Source organism: Phlebotomus papatasi, chromosome 1 (genome assembly GCF_024763615.1).
Source record: "Phlebotomus papatasi isolate M1 chromosome 1, Ppap_2.1, whole genome shotgun sequence".
NCBI lineage: Eukaryota > Metazoa > Arthropoda > Insecta > Diptera > Psychodidae > Phlebotomus > Phlebotomus papatasi.
In genome coordinates this window covers 56,231,030-56,246,118 of record NC_077222.1, presented here as the reverse complement: position 1 = coordinate 56,246,118, position 15,089 = coordinate 56,231,030, and the positions used below count along the sequence as shown (strand labels likewise).

General features: G+C 31.8%; 1 protein-coding gene across 1 annotated transcript; it reads left to right on the top strand.

The window, feature by feature from the left end:
* Positions 1–10,307: 10,307 nt before the first annotated feature.
* LOC129808733 (uncharacterized) lies at positions 10,308–13,904 on the top strand (the record flags this gene model as incomplete). The annotated part of the gene is given in 2 exon segments (XM_055858530.1): positions 10,308–10,499; positions 13,751–13,904. Coding segments are annotated over 2 exon segments (300 nt in total), but the record flags the coding sequence as incomplete, so codon positions are not given.
* Positions 13,905–15,089: the final 1,185 nt, after the last annotated feature.

Here is a 15,089-nt window from a genome sequence, read left to right as displayed (position 1 = left end):
TGATTAGTAAGAAGTTGGATGCAAGTAGGGGGAAGTGGGGCACCTTTGAAATTGAGATTTTTCACCTATTCATAATTATAAATTATATAGATCATTATACTCAATTCAGAGCTTTAAAAACATTAGTATCATAAAGTAAGTTTAGGAAAATTAAAAAAAAAAGAATTTTTCATTTTAGTAGCAACCAGCTATATCTTCATAAATTCAACATGTTTTTCTAAAAAAAATCAATATTTTACAGTTTAAAATTTAATATCTTGCAAATCAAATTTTATTTCCAAATCTGGCAAGTTTTAATTCAGGTATTGCAACAAAGTATAGCTTTACTTGTCCGATAGACAAAATTTATCATATAAATTTACAGTGAAATAGTAACTTAAACTATATTACAATTCTGATATGTCATTTCTAAGAAAGAATTCTTATTCTAGATAACAAAATGATATCTTTTCAGTGAAATGTTTGTAAGGATCGTAAGAATAATAAATTAGGTAATTTTGAAACATAATTTAGTAACGGTAAGTACGAGTGATTTTGTCCCCTGCAGGTGTCTTTGACACCACCCTGTTCGTAAACTTTTCTTTATTTCTAAAGAGTAAAAATGGTCTTCATCGATCAGACATGGTAGATTGAATCGGTAACCATCCTTAAGTTCTAGAAATAAAGAAAAGCTTATGAACGGGAGGTTGTCAAAGTCACCCGCAGGAGATAAAGTCACTTGCATTCACGGAACCATCTATTTATTCTATTTATTCATTTCTTTGCACTCAAAACCTGCAGATGTTATTTTGTGTAAAGGAGACCGGAACAGATTAGATACATTTAGAATTAGATATTGGGATGTTATACAGTAGACTCTCGCAAATTCGGCTCTTTTAAAATCGGGCTACTTTTTAATTCGAACAGCGGTTACATTTGAAAAAAGTTTGTTGTCATTTTTCAAGTTGGATTATGATTATCAAATGAACCAAATATGCTCAAATTTGGCATGGTTTGTCTTAGTTTAGATGTGATTTTGCAGTATTGAGGGATTTTCATGCAATTTACGTTATATATGAGTGTGTAAACTCAATATTATATGCACATGAATAAAAAATCGTTGCATTTCAAAAAGTTTGTCGCCCGAATTTCTGTCTAATTCGGCTGACATTTCAGTCCCATATGCCCGAATTTGAGAGAGTCTACTGTAGTTTGGCTTAGAAGGAATATTGAGGAAATCACTGTTTATTTGAAGTATATACTTCCCTTCCTATTCATTTGGAAGCTTGATACAAACATTTTCTTTACAAATTATCCGTAATGAAAAATTTCATATGCTGGCTAATTCTACCCCTGTCTCCCCTACTATTTTAATGTAATGGAAAGTGTTAAGTTTTCAAAATTATTTTTAAAGTTTCAATATTTTCGTTCTATACACAAGTCAAAAAGAATACTAAGTTATTGAAAAAATGATTTTCAAATAAAAAGTGTGACTCTATTATTTTTTCAGTGACTGTAAATATTTGAGGGAAAAATTCCCACAAACTTGTCACTAGTACCGAAGGTCGGTGATTTAATTTTTCTGGGCAAACACGAAAGACACGATAATGCATTAGATGGGCACCTGAGTCCGCGCCTATTTGTCCCTCAAGCATTTGCAAGTGGACTTTACCTTCGCAGTGTTCGCAGAAAAATTCCCCGCGCATTTCGAAAGAGTTGAATTTATTTGATTAGCATGGAACGTGATCGAAATTGGACAAGAATGTCTAAAAGAGACAATCGTCTTCTATTATACAATTGTGACTCTCTTCCTCTCTTGGACTTGTCTCCTCCACGTAACAATTGAATTGAGGTGTATGCTTACACGCACTCCATCACCCAAAGCCAAATATGCAGAGAAAAAATGTTTAATAACATTCCTTCACCCAATTTCCACTGGACTTCTGTATTAACAACCAAATGCTAACAAATACTTCACTCATTGTCTCGATACCTGTTCAATTTCCATATCAATCACGAGGTGTTGACCAGCACCAAAGAGGTGGTAAACCTTGCAATACTGCACGAGCGTTTGGCAAAAAAAATAATGCTGTCTTTCCACACGTATCACCAACATCTTTGGCACAAATTATCGTGTCTCGGTTGATACTTTCTCCATTGTAAATATTGCACTTGCTCCCTCCGAGAATTCAAAATTTCCTCCTTTTCGTTTTTTCGCGCGCAAAAAGGCCGCGCATCTCTCGCATGTTGCATTGTATATCACTAGTAAACACGACAGTCGAAATGAATTGATCATGATCGTGAATCATGGTCAACAATCTTCTTCATTTCACTCTTTTCCTTCTCAAACTCAAACACTTTTCAGTGTCTCTCGACGCCAAAATTAAATTAAAGTGTTTGTCATAAAAGTGTTAGATAATACTATCTTCAGGCTTTATTTTTTGCCACTAAAACCACACACCTTCATTCATTCATAGAATTGCGATCATGAGATCAAAAGTGAAGGAGAGAAAAAAATGATCCATTGAACGTTAAAAGCGAATAACTCAGCAAAGAGTGAAGAAATCGTGAAGAATGCAAGAAAAAGAGTATCTTCTCTGTCTATATTTTGTAGGTACATCTTGCCACAGAGAGGAAGCAATAATTTATGTGTTTTCTTTGCGTCATTAGCTAACAAAACGAAGAAGAGCTTTCTCCCAACTTTAATGCGACAAAGGGAGAAAAGAAGTCAATATCCGTTGGATGTGTTCATTTTTTTTCTTATTTGACCACTCATCTCTCAAGTCAATTTGATGCATTTCGTGGTCAAGGTTAGTATCTAGGTGATTAGGGAAATGATAACTAAGAAATAGGTCACTTTGTAAATTAAGATTCTGTGTTTTTTTACTTTAGAAATATTTAGATAATAATTAAAGTGGATTGACGTACTTTTCCATTAAAGCATTCAATGAATTCGTAGCAACAAATCCACAAATAAATAAAAGAAACTTTATTCAACACTTAATGATATCATCTGCCAATCAAACGCTAAATTAATAATATTAAAATTTAAATATTTAAGTAATTTTTATCACAACTCTGTAGCACTTCCATTTTTTTCGTCTTGTTAAGCATCTGATTGTATACTTTTTGTTCTAAACATATCTGTCTTTTATATTAAAATGTTAATATTGTATAGTCCCAACTTGTTGCATTCAACCGGGGCATTAACCAAATAAATATTCTATTATCTATTCTATTCTAATTTATTTTCTGGGAATTGTGCTATATATTTCCAGATAGTTGCTTATAAGGGAGAAACAAAACATAGTTATTTTCTGGGGAAAGTGGGGCACTTTTAAATTGGGGCAGTTTTAAAATTGGGCTTTTCCTCCAATTTTTAATGGAATGCAGCCTTATCATGTTGTAATTTAGATTCGAAATTGATTTGTTCAAACAATATATCATAATAAGGTCCCTAAGGTCCAGTTTCATTTAAAAATAGGAAAAAACCCAATTTCAAAGTTTCGTCAAATAAAATGTGCCTAACTATCCCCTATAGTTCATGTTCATTCATTCAGCTCATATCTCTGTGCAATATTTTCCCTTCTACAAAATCAAAAAAATGATTATTGAATTTTTAATTTTATGTTTTTAAAACTAATTCCTTCGTTCTGGACTTAAATAAAATCTTTCAAAATAATAAATATTTAAAATACGCGAAAATTAAAAAAAAAATACAATTGAGGATAATTAACATGCAACTTGCTTGATAAGAATTATGCCTCACAGACTTGTCGGATAGTTAGTTAGTTAGTAGATCAGTCCTATCCCTAAAAGGTATACGTGCAATAATATTACTGCATTGCTGCATTAAGTTTGATTGGCTGTTACTACATTAAGTTATCTCTAGGCTTATCGTCAAAAGAGACATAATAATAGCGAAATTTCTGCTTTATGAGCTTAATGTAAATTATCATTTATGATCATACTTTTGACAAAATCACTTTTTAATTACAAATTTTGCATTTGTGAGCTATTAAAATGCTAACATTTTGACCTGAAAAAATTTTCTTGAAGATAAATGATATTTTATGAAAATAGAAAACAGCAGGAAAGAATTTCTAAAAATTTATCTCCATAATTTTCACGCTCAGCCAGCATACCATGACCCTTAACTCTTTGGCATTTTTTGGTACTCTGAGTACCTAAAGAAAAATATGAATATTCTGGGAAAAGCTCTTTTTGTAGCTTAATAAGGTAAAGTTCCCTCAAGTCGACCGGTTCCTCAATTCGACCGGTAGAGTTATTTATTCAATTTATTTATATTTGCACTAATATTTGGCGTATGATGTAACATTAATAGGTCAATTATTCCATAAATAAATACGAATCAGTGATAATTTTATAGAAATTCACCATCAAACATTCAAATATTGACCACCGGTCGAGTCTAGGAACCGGTTGACTCGAAGGCACTTTACCTTAATTGATAAAAATCTGAATTTTCGGGTTGAACTACAGTAGACTCTCGCTTACCCGTGAACTCTGCCCAGGTGACGTAAAATAGTTTTTTTTTAAAGTAAAATGTACTTTAATCTACTTCTATGATTCCATCTCACTGTTACTTTTTTTGGAATGTATAAAAATTCAGGGAAAATAACGCTTTGGTCAACTTTTGCCAAACTTTTTACGTAACCAAAAAAACGTTGGATTTCAAAAGATTTGATGTATCGATATCAATCTCTTATGGTCTCTACACACTAGAGAAAGTTATGTCCATATTGAAGCAAATTCCCTATGCTTGAATAGAAAAAACTCTTCAATATGGGCATAAATTTCTCTAGTGTGTAGAGGCCAATAATCCGTGTGACAATTTGATCCCGTTCTTACGGATAAGGTAGAATCTACTGTAAGAGGATGTTTTTTTTTAATCTAAGATATTTCTTAGGACCGGAGCTAAGAACGCTACGGACCAGAAGATGCCAATTAACTTCGAAAAAATTAACGATTTACTCTATTGTTAACATTTTACATCCTTTTTTACATTTATTATGGTGTCTACAGTCTACACACTGGAAGCAATTTTCGTCAAAAATTGCTTTTTTTTCTAAATTCCGACGTTTCTGCTTACAAGGATAGGGGAAATTTGCTTTAAAAAGGCATTTTTTAAAGAAATTGCTCTTAGTGTGCTGAGTAGAGGTTTTTAGGATCCTTTTCTTCACAAAATATGAATATTTTATAAATGGATAGTAAAAAAAAGTATTATAAATAACGTACAGATCACAAAGATTCGTTTTTCCAATGCAAACTTAGCGGAATTCATCTTTTAAATTCAATTGAATTTCATTTTCTGAATTTTAATAATTCTAACTTCCTAAATTTTAATCATTACCTTTCTGTACTGGCAACAACACGTGCTAAATCCTAAATTCATTGTCGTATCTTCCATGAGTCTTATCTGATGGTTTCTTTTCCTTTAATATACTCCAGTGCAAGCCACTTACTAAACTGGAAAAATATCCTTTAAGCGGTTACGTGGCTCAAGAAAACTGGAAATCACCATATTTTCTGTTTTTTTTTTTTTTCAATATAATAAATTTTTATTTTTATTAAATTTCTTAAGCATACAAAAGTATAATATTTAAACTATATTTTCTGATATTTCACTGAGCAAAAAAGGGGATGCGATTAACTTTTTTTCCTCATAACTGTAACACTTTTTAGGTGTAAAAATATATCAACATTTTTTCAATGTTAATTTTACACCTTTTTAAGGGTAAAATTAACATGAAAAAGGGTAACTTTAACCCTTAATACATCTAAAAAGCATAATATTTACACCGATTTCGGATCAATACTTCAGGGTAAAATAAACATTTCCGGAATGTAATTTTAACTTTCTCGGATTTCTCTCAGTGTTTCATTTAAAAACTTTGAAAAATCAGCCGTTGAGACCTGATTTTCGGAGACCTTTTTTTAAACATACTTTTCGGTGGACAGGATTTCTTTCTCAGAGTTATATTCATCTCACGTCAAAAAACTAAATATTTCCTGTTAGTTGATGAGATAACCTCATAAGGGCCTTTGCAGACCTGGGGATTAACCGAAAGACGGCTTAGCGTAATTATATTAGAGATAATGGTCAAACTACATTTCCATCATTTTCCAATAAGTCGACTCTCGGCTTAAGTCCTAAGTGTGTCTAGGGCATAATGGAAGGGTACGTTTTCTCTTAAAATGAAATTTGAATTTATGAGAGAATTTTATAAAAAAAAATAGATAGAACTCTCTGTGAATTAGTTTTTCGCATGATCTTTTGTGCTTACTGGTCTACGAAAAAATCAAATTGATTCGTAAATCACAAAATCATTTCAAAATCAAAAAACATAGGGTAAGTGTGCCAAATTCCGGCCAGCTTGAAATTTCGGCCACATTTTTTGTTCCTCGAATTTCCATGAATTTTTAGTTTTTACATACTCTAGAGATAATACAATGCAAAAGAATAACAAAAAATGTAGCTTCGACAAACTAGATGACGTGAAAAAGCCATTGGAAGAATTCCTAAAGGGCAAGGAACTATGAGAATGAAAGTGGCCGAAATAGGGCACCAAAGCTATGTCTACATTTTTATTCATTTTAAAATGTATTAAGAATGATTTTAGAGTAAATAAAGACGATAGACTGTCTACAAGGTTCTAAGCAACACTGCTTAAGGAGAAGGAATAAAATAATCAATTTCTATTAAAGATATTACATTTCAAACTTGAGACTTTGGCGCTTGCATGCAACTAGGGGGAACTGGGGCAGTAGTAAACTGGGGTAGATGTAAACACTGTAATTTTTTTCATTGATTTTAAGACTCCAGAGGATAAAACCCATAAACATTCATAGATACCATGGGGATGTATGTCCACAGATGAATTGGTCAATAAAATCCTAATACTTTAAAAATAAAAATCATTTTTCCCGAAAATGTTGATATTTCGATTATTTTGTTCATTTGGATTTCCACCTGGAAATTGAAAACTGTGTAAAATAATCGAAATGTAGCAATACCAGTTCTTTCCTACATCTTTTAGGATTATATTTATGGATTTACTAGACAAATTGAGATTCTCATTTTTTCAAAAGAATTAATAGTTGGTCAGAAAACAGCATTTGGGGTAGATGTAATCAGGCAATTTCAATTACACAAAATGAGTAGGTAAAAGAGCGGGAAATTGACCTTCATGCGAAATATCTATAATTTATAGATTACGAAAAAAATTGGTGGCACGGTGTTCAATAAAAAGTCACATGATGTCAAAATATGGGGAAAATCCATTGAAAAATGTCTTTGATATGCATGCTTTTAGTTTTTTTGCTATTTTAATTATTCTTTGTAAAAAGTGTCATGATTTTTTGAAAAATATACAGTCTTTATATATCTCTTAAGTAATTAAAATAATCGAGAGTGGTGCAAAGTTAATTTCAAGGGTGGGAAAAAAGGTGTTTACATCCTCCCCAGAAAGTGGTTACTTCTACCCCAGGTATTTTGTGAAAAGAGAAAAATGCACAGTGACACAAATTTTATTTTTATGGAAAACTCAATTGTTTTCCAGCATCCGCATTACCCTCGACGAATTGCCTATACCCAAGGGTAAAACATGAGCTAAGAAATATTTTTCAAAAAATCACGGTGTCCTTGGAAAATCACCTCAAATTCGCATCTATCGAAAATGGTTACATGTGCCCCAGTCTCCCCTATGCCGAAATTTGGCACACTTACCCTAGCATTTTCGACGAATTTTACACTACGTTTCGTCTTCTAAAATAGGTTGTGATCAAAGCAAAAATAATATCTACGGTTCAAGTACGAGTTTAACTCATCAGCTAATAGGAAATATTAAGTATTTTGACTTCAGATGATTATACTGTGAGAAATCTTGTCCACGGAAAAGTATGTTTTTTCAAAAACCGCCTCCAAAAAACAGGTGCTAATAGCTGAATTTTTAAAATTTGGAAATGAAAATTTTGGAAAATAAATTGAACATCTTTATATGCTTAAGAGCTCGAATTAAATATTTATTTTTAATTATGTTAAAACAGAATGTCAAACAGCCTGAGAAGAAGCATTTCTGTTGTTTGGCTTTGAAGGCTTTGAAGGTTGGTGAATGGTGACGAACTCTGAGATAGCGGTGGACGCATGATAAAGGGGGTTAATGTAAAGACATAATATTGGCAAATATAAAGAATACATTCATGGTTACCGTACGGTGGTACATTACATATGTCTTGGACTAAATTTCATGAGATTTAATTATTCGCTCTTATGGCCTCTACACACTAGAGAAATTTATGTCCATACTGAAATAAATTCCGTTTACTTGTGTAGGAAAAATTCTTCAATAGGGACATATTTTCCTCTAGTGTGTAGAGGCCATTACATTTTGTAAAATAAACTCTGAAAGCTTAAAATACTTTATTGTCTTTACAAAATTTGAAAAAATATTTTGTAAAAACGGAGCATTCTGAAGTTCTTGCATTTATGCTCGTTAATCTCATCAAAATGCTTTATTTTGATGTTTTTTAAACAATGTATAAAGAGGCCAGAGAGTATACAGAAAGCTTATTCTTCAATTATAACATCCCAAGACGACACGTGAAATTTAATCTTAGTCTTAGTCTTAGAATTGAGCCCAGAGTTTCCTATTTTGTGACTTTAATGTTAAAAATGAACTTTAATTTTTCATAATGAAAAATTAAATATTAAATCTTTCTTATTATTGGAAAAAAGTGAAAAGTATATAAGATGTCTGTATATGGAACCTACAATGTGTTCACTTTTAATATGCAAATCAAAATATCCATTCTTATTAATATTTTAGTCAAGTGCTGGTACTTCAAAATAGACCTACTTAGCATGATTATGAAATATCTTCAAATGCAACTTTTTCAAATTATATTGTGTCCTTGTAGTCAACAATAAAGCAAATAATTAAGTCTTCTCTAAGTTTGTGAAGTTTGTTTTTTTTAGTTCGATTAAAACTTGTAATACTATTAAATAATATACCCCTCTAATTTTTGGTAAACCTAAGCATATCTTTCTTTTATAACATTTTCTAATTTAATTTTTGCTCTGAGAATTAATTAATCTCTTTATGATACCTTTATTGAAAAAATAAAATAATATTTAAAAAAAAAACCGTAGTGCGTAAAATAAAATAAAATGCATTGAAAAATTCAAAATGAAGCACAACGAGTCTTCCATTCCAGTTTTCTTCCTATGTATACCACATCACATCTGAACCTTTTTCCTGCTCATTCCCTTCTTATCATCGAAGTCTTTTTTATATGCCCTTCCTTGAATTATCGAGTCATCCCAAAAATATTTAAGTCACAGAAATAAAGAATTAAAACTCGTTTTGCTTTCCAAACAAGTTTCTTCACTTTTAAAGAGAAAAAAAAGTTACTTTTGTAAATGCATCAAAGAATTACCAATTTACTTAGTTCAATTGACAATTTCACCGGAAAATCCATTTACGATATCCATTTGTACGGTGATTGGCAATTTTATTTCACGCGAATATATTTCAATTTTTGGTAATTTCCCACCAAAAAATATATGCCAACAATTGCCCATTTAATTCATTGGTCAGGTTCAAGAGTGTCTTCTCTTTGGCCAGGCCACTTTAGGCCACTCTGATGAAATTCAACAATAAATTGCAATTAAATGCGATGTGTTTTGTCGCTAAAAGAGCAAAGAGTGGCAGGTGTGATGGAGAAAAAATTCCTTTGCCACTTGTTTTGTAACGAGGAGCCCAAAAACGTGAAAATTTTTATGGAACATCTTCAGCCTCTTGGGGGAATGACTGTATGGGTAAGTTTGTCCCCACCAGAATCACTTCTTAGCCAGCTTCATGTTTTGACTCGCTCTTCACTTATATATTAGGGTGGTGATGATGGAGTTTTTTGTCAGTCATCGAGTCTTTGCCTCTGGGTCAACATTCAGTGTCTCTTATTTTCCGTGTGTTTAGTGTTACATCTTAATCCCATCTTGATCTTCAAATTGTGTCTTCAAACACATTAATTTCAGGTAGGTCAGAAGTGAATCTTGAGACCAAGTGATTTTGTGATTTAAAAAAAAAACTGAAGTAGAGTGGATTTTCTTCAGTTTTGTTGGAAATATTACGCTTTTCAAGTTCAATGTGAACAAGTTTGCAGAGTCTTCCAAAAGAGACTCGCCATGGGTTATTCACCTAAAAATCTCGCGGACCTCTGAATGTTTCCAGCAAAAAAAGAAACTCCCACTCGAGAGAGCTCGTTGAATTTTTAATCTGACCCTATTGTGGATAATTTATTTCCAGAGATTTGGAAGACACAGAGACAAGGAGGTTAAAGAGTGAAGACATAATGCAAAAGTTTGTGATTTTGTGTCTTGTGGCTACTTTTGTGGGCAGTACTGTGGCCCAATTCAAGAATGGACGCATACTAGAACCACCAATTCCCGACAGATGTTCCCAGAGAATCATCCACGAGAGAGCACCGGATGGAAAAGGGTGAGTAGCTAAAATCTATTACGTAAAATTGTTCATTTTTCCATTTTTTTAAAATAATTTTCGATAAAAGAAACGATAAAAATTCTTTTATTTGAATTACTTCTGATAGCAGTACAAAAAAATAATTTTATAGATTGATGATTTTGGTATCTATTTTTATGGATGTGTTTGATTTTTAAAGGATTTTCAACATAAAATATTGGCCATAATTCCTAAGACCTTGGATAGGGTAAAGTGGTACAAGTTGGACAGGTCCTTTTTTTTTTGATAAATTTAGTACTTCTTTTTTATTTATATATTTTCAATGCTTTAGTTTTATAATTTGGTTCCTGGCTTAAAAAATAATTTAGTACTGTATTTATCAAGAAAAAATCCCTGTCCAACTTGTATCACTTTACCCTATAGGAGATAGATAAGGGGAAACAAAAAAAGACTTCCGATTCTTTAACAAATAAATAATTAAATTTAATTTAAGAGAAATATCTCTTAAATTATGTAATATAAAGTTTTCGTATATAGTGAAGAAAGTAGTTTAGGTTAGTTTTTAAGCTCAATAATTTTTAAATTTTAAATTTTTGATAAGAATAATTACAAAACTTTGTTGAGAAATTTTTGAATGACCGCCTCAAATCCAAGAGACTACCCAAGATTTTTTGGGTAATTTATTGAAAAAATCGTGAATCGTAATTGTTTTTACTTGCCAATTTTATTTTTTTTAAAGATGGTCAGGTGCTTACATAGCATAAAGGGTTACTCCCCATTCTATCATATATTTAAATCAATTATTCAATAATTTTCATTTTACGAATTTAGCTAGAAAATGTAGGACTTACCATCAGACTTAAAAGACTATAGTTTTTTTTATCAAACGTAATTGTAAGATCAACAATACGACGATAGGGAAAGTGCCCATGCTTTGCACGATCCCAAGCTTCATAACAATTAATTTTTTCCTATGTTTTTGAATAAATGTGATTCCGCAATATTTTAAAAACAGGACAGTTTGTCATTGTTTTTAAAATATAGTTATAATGAGCCACATTTATTGAAAAACATGGAAAAAATTTGGTTATTATGTAGCTTAGGACCGTGCAAAGCATGGGCACTTTCTCCTACATTTAACTTTGAATAATTTGTAAACTTAGGATAATCGGTGGCAGCCAAAATCCCGAAAACCAAAATCCCGAAAGCCAAAATCCCGAACGCCAAAATCCCAAAAGCCAAAATCCCGAATGTTCAAAATCCTGAAAGGGATGAAATTATATGGGGGAAAATGCTTTGAATAATTTTCCAAGACACAGAAGATTTAAGAATTCGGGATTTTGGCTTTCGGGATTTTGACCGGGACCCAGGATATTATGTAAGTTGAATTTTTCAATAAAAATAGTTTTACAAAATTGACTTAAGGTACAAAGGGGGTATTTTGGAATCACTTCTAAATTAAAATTTTGAGGTTTCTTCACTGTTCTAGGGATAAAAGTAAAACAAAAAAACAAGAAGTACTTTTAAGAAGTATAAGAGTTCGAACTTCTTTGTGGTCTCCTTTTTTTTCTTTTCCCATCTGAAGCTTTAAGGGCTTTAAGGGCATCTCAAAATTCAAAAATAGAAATTATTCCAAATTATCTCATTTAGCCCTAATACCTTTTTGTTTTAGGCAGGGGCATGACGTTTCCTATGTTTCCCATATGTTTCTAGCGCGCCGAAAAAAAACTTTTGAGTTTATTAGCTATTTTCTGTCATTGTAGAATAAATTAGCAAACAATACAAATACGAAATAAAAGCCAATTTAATATAGAATAGGCAACCGAAAACCCCAAAATGGCAACCTACGTAGTTTTGAAGATATCTCATGAAATGTATACGAGAACAGGAAAAAATTTATACAAAAACTGGTCGCATATTTCAGAGGTTTCAGAGCCAATGTCACCCCCCTGGTTTTAGGCAATTATATTTTAAAATCGTTGTATTTGTTGTTATATTTTAGATTTTAATGTAACTACGAAAATTAGAATTGAACTTTAGCTCAGGGGGAAGTAGGGCACCTTTGAAAAGAAGTAGCTTTAGAAAGGAGCTTTTTTGTCCTATTTTAAATTGAAACAAGACTTTATTATGATATAATTTAGTTCTACAAACCATTTGTGAAGCTAAAATACATCATGGTAAAGCTCTATTCCGTTTAAAAGTAGTAGAAAAATTACCAATTTCAAAGCTGGCGCATTTCTTTTCCCCCTAGAGTTTTTACAATCTTTTTAATAATTCTATGATGGATTGTGTTTTATTTTTAGTATAGTTTTTTTTATTGATAAAAATCTAGTCTTCTTTAATTGTAAAAAAAACGGTAAATACACTAAAATTATCTAAATATTTGTCCAGTTAACTATTTTTAAGTAATATGAAACTATGAAAATAAAATTAAACTTTTGACTAAAAATTTTGATGGATCTGACGTATTATCTTTCTTTCAAAAAAATTTAAAATAAATATTTTTACGTTTATTTTACTAAACTTTGATTCTACGAAGAGAAAAAAATATATAAAACGTAAGAATAGGATGTTAATTACCGTCATAGCAGGATTATCGAACTTATTTTTTGGTCTAGAATTTTGCCTTGTTATGGGATGAATTTATAATTCTTTTAGTAAAGTATTAGATCGACAGACTTTTATATGCTTGTATTCTTATTAGTATTAAATTTTTAGGGCTATTATATCACCTCCTTTGCAATGGGTTTGTCAGATTCACTAAATGCACTTTTTGTTTTAAAATATTTACATTTATTCATTATGATCCTTATGCCCAGCGCACAATAACTTTTGTTTGTAAACACGTTTTCATAATTACCTATGAGTGAGAGTGAGATGACTAGATCTACGTTTCATTCACTCTCACTGAAATGTCAAAAACATGTTTACAAAACAAAAGTTATTGTGCGCTGGGCATTATGACCAGCGCAGAATAACTTTTGTTTGTAAACATGTTTTCAAAATTTCCTATGAGAATGAGCGAGATAACTAGATATAGATCTCACTCACTCTCATTGAAATGCCAAAAACATGTTTACAAAACAAAAGTTATTGTGCGTTGGGCATTATAGTTAAAAAGCAAATGATTATTTTGTATATTATTCTACTACTATTATTTTTTTAAAACTAGAATTAATTACGATAGAATTTCGCAGTGATTTTGTCATTCACATTTAATATGTGATTTTTTAATTCACTCTGAGAAATGTAATAATTCAAATTCAAAGGTACTACTTCTCCTGGAAGGATCCAGCTAATCAGGGCAAGGAGAAGGATTGGTTGGCTGTGAGGAATTTCTGTCGTCAAATGTGCATGGACTCCGTATCGCTGGAAACAAGTCCCGAAAACGAGTGGATTAAGCAGAAAATCGTTGAAGCAAAGGTGAGTCTCATCTTCACCTAATTTCACTCAAGTCACGTCCAAGTTCACGAAACCAACAGCCTTTCCCACTTCCAAACAAAATACAAAAGTTTCTTCGTGGTGCTAATATTGTGCAAAAGGAAAATGAACCCACGTTACTGTGTAGACAATGAAGGAGTGTCGTGCAGACATTCAATTTCACTTTCTCCAAATACATTTAAAGAGCCCCAATCGATACATGGCTTCTTTGCCCAGGAGTAGTCCCGCGCAGAGACTTACAGTGACCCTCATTCTGTAGACCGTGAATTACTTGAGACAATCTGTCGAATGACAACTTGAGATGGTCAGACAACGTGTGAAAAAAAAACGCGGGAATAAAAGAAAAATTAGGAACGGAATTTCACACAAATCTCACTAACTAGTCACCAATCTAATCACCTCCCACATCCGAAAGAGCTAAATAGACGCGAAGAGACAATGCAAATTGTACTTAGTGATTTTGCTCCATGATCTTAATTGCTATTAGAAAGTACCTTATGGGTCTTATGAGTACACGTTTCCTCTCTCATTGCACTGATCAATCTCACACATGACTTTGAAGAACTTCCACGGAGATAATCTTTTTCGCAGGAGTGTCTTATGCTTTTTTTACATTAAAACATTAGAGAAGTCTCATAAAATTGTGTAAATTTTCACATTTGCTTTACAGTAAATAATACCGTGTGACTTATAAATACTGCAGTAAAAGATTTTTACATAAAAAGAGCCATCCTTTTCTTAATGCCCTTTTGTTTTACCATTTTATTTTCGAAAGTATTTTAGAAGTGTTTTATTCTTGGGAGATGGCACAGTTTACCTTGAAGGGTTCGTGGGAAAATCAGATAAATTGCTGTAATCGTTTGATATTTATATATAGTTAAATTTAACTTAACAAGACAAAATTAAAGCAAATTAGGTTTCGCGCGAGCTGTAAATGCAAATATGCCTTTATGCCCTAGACACACTTACGACTTAAGCCAAGAGACGACTTAGTGGAAAATGGTAGAAATGTAGTTTGAATATTATTTCTAATATAGGGTAAAGTGGTACAAGTTGGACAGTGGTACAAGTTGGACAATGGTACAATTTGGACAGGGCTTTTTGTCTTGATAAATTTAGTACTTCATTTTTATTTGTATATTTTTAATGCTTTAGTTTTATAATTTG